Source organism: Megalobrama amblycephala, linkage group LG16, assembly GCF_018812025.1.
Source record: "Megalobrama amblycephala isolate DHTTF-2021 linkage group LG16, ASM1881202v1, whole genome shotgun sequence".
Lineage (NCBI taxonomy): Eukaryota > Metazoa > Chordata > Actinopteri > Cypriniformes > Xenocyprididae > Megalobrama > Megalobrama amblycephala.
This window is the reverse complement of record NC_063059.1, coordinates 36126278-36144435: the sequence shown is the minus strand read 5'-3', so window position 1 is coordinate 36144435 and position 18158 is coordinate 36126278. Positions and strand designations below refer to the sequence as shown.

Sequence of the window (18158 nt, the reverse complement as noted above, 5' to 3'; positions counted from 1 at the left end):
CAACAATGCTTGGGGTTACAATGACAAATTGAATATCTTCCCAGTTTTTTTCAGTTTAGTTTAACTGGAATAAGCTTTTGCCTTGATTCTGAAGTAAACTTATGTATTATGCATTTCTTTACCCAATTTTATGTTTAGGATGTAGCTTTCATTGGCAAACTGGAAAAATGTTCACAGACTGTATATAATTACTAGATATCAGTGCAATTGAATTCACTCAATCATTGCATTGAGCTCAGAAAGTCTGTATTCTACCTTCCTTATTAGAAAAGTGCAGTCCAGCTTGGAAATTCAAGTCGTGCAGTAATTTTCAAATCAGAGTCAGCCAGTGTGTGTCACTGGAAAATGGTGGCAGCCAGGAAGATGTGAACAGGTAATGATAGATATTTAAGCAAAAATAAATCATCAGTGATTCAAAGTTGTCTGCACTCATCAAGGCTGCATTTATTTGATTAAAAAAATACAGTAAAAACAGAAATATTGTGAAACATTACTTAAATTTAAATTATCCAATTTCTCTTTGAATACATATTATATTGCAGCATCATTACTCCGGTCTTCAGTGTCACATGATCCTTCAGAAATCATTCTAATAACTTCTGAACGGTAGTAGGGGTTGCACAGACTAGTTGACTAATGTTCTGCCATAACACTTTAAAGGGTTATTTCACCCAAAAATGAAATTTCTGTCATTAATTACTCACCCTAATGTTGTTCCACACCAGTAAGACCTTCGTTCATCTTCAGAACATAAATTAAGATATTTTTGATGAATTCCGAGAGGTTTTTCATCTCCCATAGAGAGCAACGAAATTACCACATTCAAGGTCCAGAAAAGTATTAAAGACATTGTTAAAATAGTCTACGTGACTACAGTGGTTCAACCTTAATGTTATGAAGCAAAGAGAATACTTCTTGTGCGCAAAAAAACTAAACAAAAATAATGACTTTATTCAACAATTTCTTCTGTTCCATGTCATTTGGAAGTTCCATGTCAATTTTTTGAGAAAAAAAGGTCTGAAAATGTTTTAAATATAAAGAAAAAATAATAGATTTGCCATTTGTGATGTGGCGGTGAGCTATAATGCACATACCTGTTCTTTTTATGTGTTTATTAGAGGTTGAATTCTACTTCTGAATATGATGTCTACTTCATAAATTGTGTGAAAATTATGGAAATATATGGTTCAGATCACTCAAACCATATATGGAAATGGAGGCGCCCTTATATGGTCAGTAATGGATCTCCGATGTCATCTAGTGAAAATGTTTGGTACTGCGCCCAAACAAAATCTTACTGAAAGCTCATTTTTTGAGATATCAACCAAAAATTTGAGTTTGGATAGTGCATTTTCATGTCCATGCAAAAAAAGGGGGGAGACAGTTATAGGGTTGAACAGCTTATTGTACACGCAAGTTAATCGCCATTCTAAACTAATGCGCTGCTGCATTTTAACTCGCACACACATAAAAACAGTAGTGAGCACATCACGTACAGATTGCGCGTGCACAGAAACATTCAGTAGCGCAGAAATGTATTGTTATCACTGTTTTGCGATTTATAAATAAAATAGCTAAGAAACTGAAAAGTAAGATATATCAGTTTGTTTAATATATATTAGTATATTTAGTTTCTAAGATGTATTTTTTAGAAACTAAAACTCACATCTTCACTATTAGTAGAGAAACACTGCCAGGTAGAATTAATTCACACGCAATCACTCTTTCACTGATGCATTCATATAAATGTAATCTTATCTGTATCTGATTTAGAATGAGCAGAAATCTGTGAGAAATATAACGACCCAAAGACAAAAAAACAAGCTGTTGTGTACAATAGCCTTGTGGGCAGCACTGTGTCGTATGCTATAGCTGTGCACAAGGCGACCCGCATTCAAGTCTCGGCTCGAGCTTCAGGTTTATTTGTTCATTAATGACATCATCAGCAACTAGTCGACGTTGACTCGACTTTCATCACATAAATGTTGACTTTAAAGGGGACCTATAATGCCCCTTTTCACAAGATGTAATATAAGTCTCTGGTGTCCCCAGAATGTGTCTGTGAAGTTTCAGCTCAAAATACCCCACAGATCATTTATTATAGCTTGTCATATTTGCCCTTATTTGGGTTTGAACAAAAACGCTGCATTTTTGTGTGTCGACACTGGAGTCGACACTGATGGAGAGACTCAGGAAGAAGTTACAACTTTTAGAATGCATCTGGACGTTTCTGAATGGTTTAATTTATGTAGTTGCTGTGGAGTTGATTCAACTCATCCACTAGCATGTGCCGTCATGTTAATCTTTTGTGCAAATCCAGTGTTGAATTGACCCTCGTTTGTGAAGCAGTCTGGCGTAAAATGACAGCATGGCAACAACATTCTACTACAACAACTCTTCCTCTTCTCTAAAGCAGCCCAACATGGCCTCACCCCCTTTGTTGCATGTTCTCTGGGGGCGGGGTTTATGTAAATTTTATGGTTAATGATGTCACTAACCCGGGAAGAAGCTCGTTGTAGTCCCTACCAGCTGCTTATTGTAGTCCTTAAACAGATAATTTCTGTAAAAAAAAATATCTCCCTTTGCATTGAGCATCGTAAGTTTGCAGATGTTGTTTATGCTCAAATAGTAACATTACACGGCAAGTTAAAAAAGTGAAATCATAATCAACTACCCCTTTAAAAAATTTGAAGTTGTTCAACTCCTAAATGGTAGCGTACATTTTATTTACATTAAACATTATGTAATGTTAATGAAAATTATGCATTTGAAAAAAAAAAAAAAAAAAAATTCTAAAAATAGGCTTTATTTTCTTTGGGACACATCTTTACATCGCCTTTGATGACTCTTCAAAACCACAGTATGAAGGTCATAAATTGTATGAAATAGAAAAAACTTGATGTAGTCCAGCACTGTATTCATCCTTCAACCTTCTAGTTTTGCCTACATGTATCTGTCCAGCTCACAGTTTGCTCAGTAATGCCTCCACCACCTGACTGAGAGGCTTTATTTTGCTGAGAGGATGTGGAGCACTGGGGAGACGACCTCCAGCTGCACCTCAGAGAAAACACACACACACAAACACACTCACAGAAAGACCACTGCAGTCCCGGCCTCAATGATGACAAATCACACCAGCTTCTGCCAAAGACACTCAGACAGTAAAAAGCATCCATTAAAAATTCATGTGCAGCACACGCTCACTGCATCAAACACACCGCTGCATTACTTAAGCCTGCTGCTGCTGCTGCTGCCACACTTTTGAGGGCTCATCTGAAGCCTGTTTCCTCCCTCTCATACACCGCCTGCCAATTCCCACCTAGAGCCAACAGAAAATATCATATTTTTGGTGCCGGGTGCTGAGTTCATTAACATGTGATGCTCTTTAGGTCTTGATATCGCCGCTTCCAATAAGACGCCATTGGAGGCTCCAAATCTGTGATGGCTTCATTCCTTCCCACTTACTATTCAGATCTTGCATTCAGAGCACACTTCGCATTATATTCCAAATTTGTTTGCCTTTCGGGCAGCGAAGGCACCCTGCACGAGCACTATGAATCGGAGACTTGCCAAGAATATTTCTTCACAACTATTACTTCAGTTTTAAGAATAAATATTCTCCTCATTCCCCTGCTGAACATGGAAACATGGTGATAACTGCGCATTCTTGGAGGAATAGAAATGTCTTTTTACTTTAGAGATGGTCATGTTAGGTACAGGTTTCAGAATTTAAAGCTGCAGTCCGCAACTTTTTTTGTGGTAAAAATTTACAGACATTATATAATGAGAATATACAACATGAATCCATTTTCCAAACCGTGTTTTTGTCTTATCCTGAATCATTATGGTACACTTATAATAAGTGTTTATATTCGGACTATTTCAGACCGGACTGGTAGGACTCGCCGCAGAGTATCACAGTAACTGCGTGACTCGCCATAGACATACATGGAGAAAAGTAGCTCCGGCTAGAATGTTCCTCCGCAAGACGCGTGCAGTTCTGTTTATTAACTGCTAGAGGGCCAAAAATCGCAGACTGCAGCTTTAAATGATTTTCTTACTCTGTATTTTTTGTTTTGCTTTCCACTACAAATATCAGACATTCTTAAATCAATATTTACTAAGATATTAAGTCTTTTTTTCTGAAAAAAATTGTCAAAATTGAACTAGTTAAAACAAGAAAAAATATACCAGTGAGGTAAGAAAAATAAACTTAATTCGAGTAAGAATTAGTTTTGAGTGAGATAAGCTTAAAGTCAGATAAGTGTGAAGTCACGTAATTTTTTTTCAAAAAAAAAAAAAAAAAACACATCTGAAGGAAAATATATCTTAATTTATCTAAATTTGTACTGAAAATTGAATTAAAAGAACAAAACAGCAACAATTTCTTAGTTTTTACAATTTTTTATAAGCCCGCTTCATGTTGTTTGGCTTAGTTTTTAATGTTTTGAGGTAAATTAGTGCATTCTGGGGAAAAAATTTGAGGCTGTGATCCGTGGCTAACGGCTAATGCTACACTGTTGGAGAGATTTATAAAGAATGAAGTTGTGTTTATGAATTATACAGACTGCAAGTGTTTAAAAATGAAAATAGCGACGGCTCTCTTGTCTCCGTGAATACAGTAAGAAACGATGGTAACTTTAACCACATTTAACAGTACATTAGCAGCATGCTAACAAAACATTTAGAAAGACAGTTTACAAATATCACTAAAAATATCATGATATCATGGATCATGTCAGTTATTATTGCTCCATCTGCCATTTTTCGCTATTGTCCTTGCTTGCTTACCTAGTCTGATGATTTGACTGTGCTGCTCCAGACATTAATACTGGCTGCCCTTGTCTAATGCCTTTCATAATGTTGGGAACATGGGCTGGCATATGCAAATATTGGGGGCGTACACCCCGACTGTTACATAACAGTCGGTGTTATGTTGAGATTCGCCTGTTCTTCGGAGGTCTTTTAAACAAATGAGATTTATATAAGAAGGAGGAAACAATGGAGTTTGAGACTCACTGTATGTCATTTCCATGTACTGAACTCTTGTTATTCAACTATGCCAAGATAAATTCAATTTTTAATTCTAGGGTACCATTAATGAAGTATATCGGATTTTAAATAAAAATCTTCAGTGTGAATATGACATATCAAACATTAATTATGTATTTCTTATATTTCTGGAAATTTTCCATAGATCTTTGTGAATAATTCATATTGAAAAATAAAATGTATTGAATATTTCATTGTATACTGTATGTAACATGTATATGCCATTCCCCTTTTTTATTGTCCTTTCTTAAATTCAAATGAAAAATAATTATAAATGCAACTGACCCTTTGTTTAGCTCCGCTTTAACACATTACTAAACAATGACTGTTGCCATCTTATACAGTAATGTACAGTAAGTCTATAGAGTATCTGTGTGTTTGAGTAGTTTTAAACATAATATTACAAAATATTATCCAAAATAAGTCTAACAACAGTGACGCAAGATACCCAGAGAAGGATATATAGTGTTTGGGTACGATTTTTAATGGTTTTGAAAGTCTCAAGCTCACCAAGGCTACATTTATTTAATCAAAAGTGCAATAAAACAGTAATATTGGGAAATATTATTACAATTTAAAATAGCAGTTTTCGTTTTTTTTATATATTTTAAAATGTGATGTAAAGCTGAATTTTCAGCATCATTACTCCAGTCTTCAGTATCACATGATCCTTCAGAAATCATTCTAATATGCTGATTTGCTGCTTAAGAAACATTTCTTATTGATATCAATGTTAATGTAACAGTTGTGCTGCTTCATATTGTTGTGGAAACTGTGATTTCTTTCCAGATTCTTTGATGAATAGAAAGTTCATATGATCAGCATTTATTCAAAATGAAAATCTTTTGTAACATTACATTTTTTACAGTCACTTTTGATTAATTTAATGCAACCTTGATAAATAAAAGTATTTAAAAAAGAATCTTGTAGTTGAGAGCTTGAGAATGTTATCTTAACTTGAATTCATTTACATATTGATTCAGGTCACTGTAGTGTTTATAGCAACTAAAGAGTTCAAGGTGGGCGGAGCTTAGCGAAAGGTCAATCCTACATCTTGTTTGCTACCTCAGTTACTTTGAATTGGTGCACAACCCTGTTATCTACAGCAACGGCTGGTCCAAAACAGCATATTTTCAAACTAAGTGTGCAATTATTTTCCCTTTTATGACATGAATCAAAATTGATAAGAAAAGTCACAGTAAGGACTGCTTTTTGAAAAGGCTGTTTAAGATGCAAGCTGGCATTACATGCTTTCGGACAAGGTCACGCCTGCATGTTCTCATTACGCCTGCTTCAGCGTATGTTGAAGGATTTAACGGCAGCTGTTCTAGTGTTGGATTTACGAGGGTGTGGGCCATTTATTCTCTCTCTTTGTTAGTGTGTGAAAGTGTGAGGAGTAGACGGAGAAATAGAGATGATACATCCTGTCTGTCACTCACAGGGGTGTCAAATCCCACCTCCAGACCCCCCACACAAATACACAGGCATTGAATATTTAGCTGTTACTGTTGAGAAAATGGATTTAATAAACAAAGAATTACGCTGATAGCTCAAGACATCTGTTCATCTGGTGTGTTTTCATCTGCCGAAAGCCCAGTATAAATATATATATATATATATATATGCTTAAGGCCCATCCCTCTCCACCTCCACTTCTCCACTGCTACACCATGATTTGTCTTATTATATTAATTCCTCTGCCTTGATAAGAGATCTTGATATCATGTCGCATGTGCGTGTTGTAGGTTTCAGCTCGGGGGAGATATCACTGACTGATATCGAACAGAACACGGTGACTCAGTTAGGCAGTGAGAGTCTTCTTTCTTCGGGTCTTACTGGGACTTAATCATATCTTAAAATCAATGCTTGGTGCTACTTAAGCCATGGCAGTGGCTGTGGCCAATAGATTATTGCAGACCAGCGTCCGCGAGGCAGTTTGATATAGATCAGCTCAGGCTGCGGGCATCGTTTCCAGGAATGAGGGCAGAGTGTTGTATTGAGTGCTATGTTTTATGTTGTTGAGGACTTATCGGACAGTCAAGGATCTTTTTGGACACTGAAATCCATGCGCTTATGAGACCAAATACAGTATATGGCATGCTCCTGCTTTTTTAAAGGTTATCCGTTTCTGGTTCCCCCTTTTTTATTTAATGCTGTTTTCCATTGCATTTTATAGGTCGCGATTTATTATTGGTTATTAGCAATATGCGTACTGTCTATTGTTATCTTAATTTTTATTTGCATTTTCTATTGTAACCTTCAGTTTTTGTTGTTATTGTTTTTCAATTAATGAGCAAAAAATAATAGTTAGTTGCACTAGATATTTGCTCATACCACCAAATGTTCAGACATTTACCCAGACTTGCATTAAAAATTTGTTTTATCATGTAATTTTATTTTATGTTTTTATTTTAAAAAAATGTTGATGTTTTTTTCACAGACTTGCACAATTTTTATTATTATTATTATTGGGCTGTTTTTTGTTTTTACTCCGGATTTTTTTTTTTTTTTTTTTTTTTTTTTTTTTTTTTTGACTAGTTATTTGATCATACTACCAGGAGTTAAGACATTTACACAGACTTGCATTAAAAATAGGATAGTTTTTATTTCCAAGTAGATAACAGAACGCAAAACTACGGAAGAGGATTAGGGCCAAGAAATAATAAAAAAAAATAAAACCATCTCGAGATTAAAGTTGTTAAATTTCGAGAAAAAAACTCGAGATAAAATGTTGAGAATAAAGTCATTAAATTACGAGAAAAAGTTGTTAAATTTTGAGAAAAAAGTCGAGATAAAATGTTGAGAATAAAGTCATTAAATTACGAGAAAAAAGTCGTTAAATTACGAGAAAAAAACTCGTTAAATTTCGAGAAGAAAGTTGAGATAAAATGTTGAGAATACACTCATTAAATTACGAGAAAAAACTCGTTAAATTACGAGAAAAAAACTCGTTAAATTTCGAGAAAAAAGTCGTTAAATTACGAGAACAAATTCGTTAAATTACGAGAATAAATTCAATTATTTAATTTAATGACTTTATTCTCAACATTTTATCTCAACTTTTTTCTCGAAATTTAACATTTTTCTCATAATTTAACAAATTTGTTCTCGTAATTTAACAACTTTTTTCGCGTAATTTAATGACTTCATTCTCAACATTTTATCTCGACTTTTTTCTCATAATTTAACGAGTTTATTCTCAACGACTTTTTTCTCTAAATTTAACGAGTTTTTTTCTCGTAATTGAACAAGTTTATTCTCAACGACTTTTTTCTTGAAATTTAACGAGTTTTTTCTCGGAATTTAATGACTTTATTCTCAACATTTTATCTCGACTTTTTTCTCGAAATTTAACGATTTTTTTCTCGTAATTTAATAACTTTATTCTCAACATTTTATCTCGACTTTTTTCTGGAAATTTAACAAGTTTTTTTCTCGTAATTTAACGAGTTTATTCTCAACGACTTTTTTCTTGAAATTTAAAGAGTTTTTTCTCGTAATTTAATGACTTTATTCTCAACATTTTATCTCGACTTTTTTCTCGAAATTTAACGAGTTTTTTCTCGTAATTTAATAACTTTATTCTCAACATTTTATCTCGACTTTTTTCTGGAAATTTAACAAGTTTTTTTCTCGTAATTTAACGAGTTTATTCTCAACGACTTTTTTCTTGAAATTTAAAGAGTTTTTTCTCGTAATTTAATTACTTTATTCTCAACATTTTATCTCGACTTTTTTCTTGAAATTTAACGAGTTTTTTTCTAGTAATTTAACGAGTTTATTCTCAATGACTTTTTTCTTGAAATTTAACGAGATTTTTCTCGGAATTTAATGACTTTATTCTCAACATTTTATCTCGACTTTTTTCTCGAAATTTAACAAGTTTTTTTCTCGTAATTTAATGAGTTCATTCTCAACATTTTATCTCGACTTTTTTCTCGAAATTTAACAACTTTAATCTCAGGATGGTTTTATTTTTTTAATTATTGCTTGGCCCTAATCCTCTTCCGTACAAAACTGAACATGCAGCATTATGTCATGTGACAAATGTAGCATACTCCTGTTTGCTCCATAATATTGTTCCATAATACATGCTGTTTCACAAATGCCTCTTTTAAGAAATAGTAAGAAATATACTGTGCCGTGCTGTAACCATCGGCTTCCTGCAGAAATATTACCCATAACTCCTCACTAAAAGTCCATTGTTCAGCTCTGAATAACTAATGTTTTCTAGGTATGTTGAATTAATGGATGAAAGAGAATTTCTAAGAAGTACTGAGTATTAATCCTGAATTATACTTTTTTATTATTAAGTGAATGACTGAGTCTGTAAAATGAGGTTTGTAGCCATCTAAATGCCACATCTGTTTGCTTGTCTCTGATGAAAATGTCAATGTAACATTTTTCTGTCTCTTTTCAATTATAAACAGTCATATTTAGGAATCTAATATGAGAAAGTCAGCAAACTTTGAATGCATTACATTAGTCATGCTATTTACGTAGCTTTTCTCACTGCTCCATAAAAACCCACATGTCCAAGTCGACGGCTCCAGATTAGTTTGCTACTTTTATATAATTCTTTTAATATTAAGCTCAGCTTGGTAGCTTTTTTGTCTATTCTCAGAGTGCATTAAAAGCATCTTTTAATCAGCCAGCCTTGTTAGCGTGCCAAGAACACTATTGAAATACGACTGTTCATATTCGGCCCCTAAGAGAGCGATTACGGTCCCCTAGTGAAGAGGGGGTCTGTGCAAATTCACCAGATTCAATCATTTTTGTGTTAAAAGCCTGCTGCATTATTTTCAGAACAATAAGTCATAATTTAGGCAGCCAGGCAGGAGGCAGCAGTCCTGTTTGATAAGTGTGCTACGTTTTGTTTCAAAGGTCCTGTTCCCCTGCTGCAGTCACTTTCCATTATGAAATTAATAACCCAAAGCTAGAAAAAGACATCCATGTGGAGGGGTGACAGATACGGTGAAAGTATATGTTGTTTTGGAAGTCCACTCATCCATTTCCTCCTCACCGCGACGGTTTAATCTGATCAGTTGACTCACTTTCTCTCCCCTGCTTCTCTTTCTTATCACCAATTCAGCTTCCTTTTTTTTTTTTACTTTAATGTTTATCAGATGAACCAGCCTTAATTCAAGAACTTTTTGTGTTCAAACTTCAAACTTCTGTTTTTTTGCGCTGTCGTATTTGCTTTTCCATTATTGATGTCTGGTATTTCAGTTTTACTTCTTGCCTTGATAAATGTCTTTTCAGATGTAACAAATCAAATATATTCTTTATGTCACGTTTAGCCTTAGTGATGCAATGAAATTTCAGCAACTGAAAATATTCGTCCGAAAATGAATTTTCGGTTTCAGACTAAACATTTTTAGAGGGCCAAAATCATTGACAGAAACAGTGACGTTTAATTAGTGCGATTGTGTGTTTTGACTGTGTCAGTGTATATTTTACACCCACAACATTGATATACTACAACCCGTAAACATTAGCTATGTGGACGTTAGGGTTGAGTTTTTAATTGATCTGCATTTCGTGCTTACTTATGATACTGATGTTACTTATGATATAAACAATGTCTCAACTTTAATATTGTCAGTTTTCTAAAGAAATTCAAACAAATTTTGACATTCTTCAAAGTGACATGAGAGATTGTTGCAGCGGCATGTGAACAGACAACACAATCTAATGCCAATTCATTAATGTTTTACTGTTTGGTGAATTGGTGGCTAATTTGTATGAATTCGTACATTTCTATAAGATTTGCTTACGTCCCAGTGGCGGTTAGGTTCTGGGGAGGACTTTAATGCTTACTTTTTTTCTAAAAATCATAAATTTCTGTATGATGATATGAATTCATACGAAATTTACTTAGTAAAGTAGTTGTTTTATAATTAGATTGGGTTGCAACAGATCACCTCTTCCTCTTTACCGCTAATAACAGCACACAATAAATATGAATGAACATCAGAAGGTATTTTGAAAGATACAGTACAACTTACTGAAATGTATCCTGTCTCATGTAATCGCTCAGTGTTTCAACCGTGGAAAGATTTCAATAAACAGCTTGTAAACAGTGTCTCATACCATTACATTTACCTTAAAAAAGCCATTCGTTGTCCATATATTTATTATAATACATATTAATTATATTTTTACTAGTGCTGTCAAATGATTAACGCTATTAATCGCATCCAAAATAAGTTTGTTTATATGTGTTACAATATGTGTGTACTGTGTATTTATTATGTATATAGAAATACACAATTGTGCGTGTATATATTTAACAAAAATATCTTATTTATAGCTAAAATATTTATATAAATAAAAATATAAATATACATCTACATATGTAAATATTTCTTTAATAAATACATGTATGTGTTTGTATATATATATATATATATATATATATATATATATATATATATACAGTACACACACATATATTATGTAAACATAAACTTTTATTTTGGATGTGATTAATTGCGATTAAAGTTTGACAATACAAATTTTTACTATTGCTGTCAAATCGATTAATCGCGATTAATTGCATTTAACATTAAAGTTTGTAAATAGTGTGTGTGTGTGTGTGTGTATACATTAATTGTGATTTATCAATTTGACAGCAATACTGTTTATTTAATATTTTACTTTAATATTTAATGTATTTTTGAATAAATCTGTCGTGAAAACAAGTTTTTATTACAGCCACCATTTATATTTCAACAATAAATTAATATATCTTTAAAAAGTAAATCTTCCTTATGTGCAATTTAAATTTTTATATACAACTTTTTTATTTGATTGTTGATTACACTATTAAATAAACTTGCCTAATTAATCGATTATTAAATACACTTTAATTTCATTTTCCGGCTGAATGAAAAACTTTAATTTTGGTTTCGGAAAGAAAATTAATTTTGGTCCATATAACTAGCATTATTTCTTTTTTTTTTTTTTTTTTTTTTTTTCCCGTCTCCCATAGGTGCGTCTAGAATGGCCCACTGACCTGGCCGTCAGCCCGATGGACAATTCCCTTTATGTGCTGGACAACAACGTAGTCCTGCAGATCTCAGAGAACCATCAAGTGAGGATTGTGGCAGGGAGGCCGATGCACTGCCAGGTACCCGGCCTGGATCACTTTCTAGTCAGCAAAGTCGCAATCCACGCCACCTTGGAATCCGCCAACGCTCTCGCTGTCTCCCATAACGGCTTGCTTTACATCGCCGAGTCAGACGAGAAAAAGATCAACCGTGTCCGACAGGTCTCAACAAATGGGGAGATCTCTCTGGTCGCCGGTGCCCCCAGTGGCTGCGACTGCAAGAACGACGCTAACTGCGACTGCTATTCGGGTGATGACGGCTACGCCAAAGACGCCAAACTAAACGCACCCTCTTCGTTGGCGGTTTCGCCCGACGGAGAGCTCTTCATCGCTGACCTGGGGAACATACGTATCCGATATATCAGGAGGAATAAGGCATTTCTCAACCCGCTCAACATGTATGAGGTTTCTTCGCCGATTGACGACGAACTCTACCTGTTTGACGTGAACGGTAGTCACATCTACACTCAGAGCCTGACGACTGGAGACTACCTGTACAACTTGACCTACTCTGGCGAAGGTGACCTGAGCAGCATCACGGACAAGAATAAGAACAAAGTGACCATTCGTAGAGACACAACGGGATTGCCGCTCTGGCTGATGTGTCCTGATGGCCAGACGTTCTGGTTCACTATTGGAACTAATAATGCGCTGAAGAGTGTTGCTGCCCAGGGTCAAGAGATTGCCATGATGACTTATCATGGAAGCTCAGGTCTGCTGGCCACCAAAAGCAATGAAGATGGATGGACTTCCTTCTATGAGTGAGTATACTGGAAATTTATTATATACTATAATGGCATCCTTTTCAATTCCCACAATGTCAATAATCTATTTATTCTTATTCAAGCTAAAAGATGATCAGTCTTTGGCATAAAATGCCAAATGGCACATTCATTCACATTCATCTCTGTGTACTTAACAGCACAGGTTCATTCGACTACTGGAAGCTAAATTTACTCCTGTGCAGCATAATTGCAGAGGTCTTTGTTGGCTGTGGGTCATGTTACAGTAGATACAGTCAAGAGTTCACAAGGTCTCAGTGGTTTATTGGACTCAGTCATTTGCTGAAAGGTAATTGGTTTCAGGAGTATTTCAGACAGTGGTGTTTTTGGAGTTCGTTTCTGTAGTTCAGGTGCTTGTTTTCTTTTCACATTCACAATCTAACCTTCAAAATGTATTTGATATGGGTAATAATGCAAGAAAATAAAATCTAAATATTTGTATTCAATAAATATAAATGTAAATTAATCAGTGTCGACTAATGGCACATAGGGACAGAAATGTTCAGCTCCATCTTTGATTTTAATAAGGCTGCTTTTGCATTAGTTATAACTTGTTTTAAAGGGGACCTATAATGCCCCTTTTACAAGATGTAATGTAACTCTCTGTTGTCCCCAGAATGTGTCTGTGAAGTTTCAGCTCAAAATACCTCACAGATCATTTATTATAGCTTATCAAATTTTCCCCTATTTGGGTCTGAGCAAAAATGCAATGTTTTTGTGTGTCCCTTTAAATGCAAATGAGCTGCTGCTCCCGGCCCCCTTTCCAGAAGGGCGGAGCTTTAACAGCTCGGTTGCTCAACAACAACAAAGCTGGAGAATCTCACGCAGCCAAAATGAGGATTGTCAGTAATGGTGTTCAGACTTACATTGTTCAAACCGGAGTCGACACTGATGGAGAGACTCAAGAACTTTTAGAATGAAACTGGACGTTTCTGAATGGTTAGTGGATAAATTTATGTAGTTTCTGTGGAGTTGATTCAACTCATCGACTAGCATGTGCCATCATGTTAATCTTTTGTGCAAATCCAGCGTTGAATTGACCCTCGTTTGTGAAGCAGTCCTGCATAAAAATGACAGCATGGTAACAAACAACTCTTTCACTTCTCTAAAGCAGCGGGTAGTCGGGATAATTCCAATAATTCCCACTTGCTAATGTAAAGATGACAGCTATTCATCAAGTTTGCCATTTTTTTCCAATTACCATTTCAATTTTAGATATACCTATTGACTCACTCATTTTTCGGAGGCCCACCTAAACAGTAAATCAATTGATCAATAGATGAACTAAAATAGAATCTTTATTACTACAGAAAATGATTTTGGCTTGACCCTCAAGATAAAAGAACAGAAAACATGTTTACATTTATACTTTGTGTAGCATATTCATTAGCATATTTACTTTCATGTGACCTTGACTGTAGGCAAAACTCATTTAAAACTACTTTACACACATGTATTGCTTGTACTGTTTAATGTACAAAAGCTGCATATTTGATAGATAAACAACCATAAGTGGCATCGCCTCAAGCAGTCCTTCTTTTTTCCCAAGAAAGTTCAGTTTTTCGTCCTTTGTTTAGGTCCCATGCTGTCATATCATTTGTTTAATCCCCCTTTGCCAAATGAACAAATGGTAGGCAAATTACATTTACTCAATAATTGCAATTAGAGAGAAAAAAAAAAACAATAATTAACATCAAGGATAGTTGCTCTGTTGTTTTTCCCTTCCCAAGCAATTAGATCCGTCCATTCCCTCAGGCAACATGAGGTCATTTTTTGTGATAAAGAAAGCTTGGTTGTTGAGGGTTTTATTATAAGTTGTTATATTATATGTTTTGCATAATTAACTTTGAAGGTCAAGCTGCCATCTGAGGGTCAAAGTTTTCCTGCACTGGAATAGAGCGACCTAAACAATTTATCTGCACGCTCTGAAGTGCAGCACATGCGGTTTATCATCTCTGCCACCTCAATTCATTAAGTCCCAGTGAAGCGTGTTCGCCTGCGGGCGCGACGTCGGCCAGGACTCGTGCAGACACTGTACAGCGAGTAGCACAAGCATAACAAAGACTTTTGCTGCAATGTCCATCTATTCAGATCTGGAGGAAACTTGTCATGCATACAAAGGGACAGTGCTGGGTGGTACCTTAAAGGTGCCCTCGAATGAAAAATTTAATTTATCTTGGCATAGTTGAATAACAAGAGTTCAGTACATGGAAATGACGTGAGTCTCAAACTCCATTGTTTCCTCCTTCTTATATAAATCTTGTTTGTTTAAAAGACCTCCGAAGAACAGGCGAATCTCAAAATAACACCGACTGTTATGTAACAGTCGGGGTGGACGCCCCAATATTTGCATATGCCAGCCCATGTTCCCAACATTATCAAAGGCATTAGACAAGGGCAGCCAGTAACGTCTGGATCTGCACAGGTGAATCAACAGACTAGGTAAGCAAGCAAGAACAATAGCGAAAAATGGCAGATGGAGCAATAATAACTGACATGATCCATGATATCATGATATTTTTAGTGATATTTGTAAATTGTCTTTATAAATGTTTCATTAGCATTTTGCTAATGTACTGTTAAATGTGGTTAAAGTTACCATCGTTTCTTACTGTATTCACGGAGACAAGAGCCGTCGCTATTTTCATTATTAAACACTTGCAGTCTGTATAATTCATAAACACAACTTCATTCTTTATAAATCTCTCCAACAGTGTAGCATTAGCCGTTAGCCATGGAGCACAGCCTCAGATTCATTCAGAATCAAATGTAAACAATATAACAGTATACAATACTCACATAATCCGACGCATGCATGACGAACACTTTGTAAAGATCCATTTGAGGGTTATATTAGCTGTGTAAACTTTGTTTATGCACTGTTCAAGGCAAGCGCGAGCTCCGTGGGTGTGGAGCACGAGAATTAAAGGGCCAGTAGCCCTGAATCGGCTCATTTATAATGATGCCCCAAAATAGGCAGTTAAAAAAATGAATTAAAAAAATCTATGGGGTATTTTGAGCTGAAACTTCACAGACACATTCAGGAGACACCTTAAACTTATATTACATCTTTTTAAAAAAAAGTTCTAGGGCACCTTTAATTATATACATAATCAGATTCCTAAAATGAAATACTTGTAATTAGATTACATTATCTTTTATAGCTGTAAATGCTGTATGCTCGTGTTTTCAAAAAATACACTACCATTCTAAAGTTTGGAGTCAGTAAGATGTTTCTTGAGCATCAAATCAGCATATTAGAATGATATGATATATATTTCACAATGTTTCTGTTTTTCCTGTATTTTTAATCAAGTAAATGCAGCCTTTGTGAGCATAAGAGACTACTTTCAAAAGCGTTCAGACCCCAAGCTTTTGAACAGTAGTGTGTATGCTTTGTCAATACCTTGACAGTGTTCGAAAAGAAATAAAAAAACTACTAAGGGACGGATATAGACATTCGCATGACTGTTTACGAGTGCTTTCTTCCCGTGTTTTTGTGTCACACAATGTGAACAGCGGCCGTGACTCAGTGGTACATCTTGACCAATGCTCCAATCCCAGGGTGCTTTGAGGCGGTCAGTTCTCCATGACTACAATAGACTGCTGCTCTAAAAGGAGATGTTTGGTCACCGAGATGAATCAGGCTGCACTTACTCCACACTCAGCCTGCTGAGAGAGCACTCACGTGGAGGCTGACAAATAAAAAATATGGGGAGGAAAGGAACAAAGTAGGAGAAGAAAACAAGATAATTTAGTTTGCTTTCCAAAGAACAGAACAAAACCGTAGTGGGTCGACTGCAGTCATTCACTCCTCTATTTTGTTGCCACCCCCCAAACCTCCTTTCTTTTCTTCTTGAGAAAGGGAGCAGCAAAAAAAATGATATGGTGAAAAGAGTTTTGGATGGGGAATAAAGAGGATGATGAGGAAAGTATCACCAAAGCTTATGTCTTTCAACTCTTTATTACCTCTACAAATGAAAATGGAAGAGACTCTTTTCATTCTTTATATGGCACAGTGAATTTGTTTTGATGTGTAGAGCCTGTGATATGTTGGTACCATGGTTTAGATGGTCAGGATAAACAGGAAATCTTGGATTCGAATCTCAGTGATCTTGTGTGAAAGTAATAATAATCAAAAATAAGTACCTCGACCAAATCAGATATTGGCTTTGAAGATCTTGGTGACTACTTGCTGCTGTCACTTCTGTTTTGACGAAAGATCTTTCTAGTGCTGTTCTATCCTCAGTTCTCTCTCTCTGTCAAATTTTCATATTGCATTTTATTTTCAGAACCAAGCAATTTTAGATTGCCTATTTCAGACTGCCCAAGGATTTCGACTCTATAGCTGTTTGTGATGGTTGGTTTGAAGCCAAAGTAGTCATGTTCTTAAGGGATAGTTTACACAAAAATGAAATTACTGTCATTTTCTCATCATCTTATCTTTCCAAACTCATATGGCTTTCTTTCAAAATAAAAGAAATATTTTGAAGAACAAATTAGGATCCAAACATATTTCTCAAAATATCTTCTTGTGTTCCACAGAACGACATGAGGGTGAGTAAATGATGACAGAATTTTCATTTTTGGGTGAACTATCCCTTTAAAGGGTTAGTTCACCCAAAAATTAAAATTGTCATTAATCACTCACCCTCATGACGTTCTACACCCATAAGACCTTCGTTCATCTTCAGAACACAAATTAAGATATTTTTGATGAAATCCGATGGCTCAGTGAAGCCTCCAGATACCCAGAAAGCTACTAAAGACATGTTTAAAACAGTTCATGTGACTACAGTGGTTCAACCTTAATATTACAAAGCAACAAGAATACTTTTTGTGTGGCAAAAAAAACAAAATAACGACTTTATTCAACAATATCTAGTGATGGCTGATTTCAAAACACTGCTTCATGAAGCTTTACGAATCTTTTGTTTCGAATCAGTGGTTCGGAGCGCCAGAGTCACGTGATTTCAGTAAATGAGGCTTCGTTATGTCATAAGTGTTACGAAATTTCAATAGTTCACGTGACTTTGGCAGTTTGATACGCGATCTGAACCTCTGATTCGAAACAAAAGATTCGTAAAGCTTCGAAGCTTCATGAAGCAGTGTTTTGAAATCGCCCATCACTAGAGATTGTTGAAAAGTCGTTATTTTGTTTTTTGTTTTTTAAGGTTGAACCACTGTAGTCACATGAACTGTTATTTATTTAT

General features: G+C 35.2%; 1 protein-coding gene across 11 annotated transcripts in view; it reads left to right on the top strand.

Annotated features, from left to right (window-relative positions):
• Positions 1–18158, top strand: part of tenm4 (teneurin transmembrane protein 4) — a 261307-nt gene that overhangs the window by 214346 nt on the left and 28803 nt on the right. For all 11 annotated transcript variants that reach the window (XM_048160290.1, XM_048160292.1, XM_048160289.1 and 8 more), the window contains one exon: positions 12047–12924. In XM_048160290.1, coding sequence (XP_048016247.1) covers positions 12047–12924 — 878 coding nt within the window. The remainder of the gene's footprint in view (positions 1–12046; positions 12925–18158) is intronic.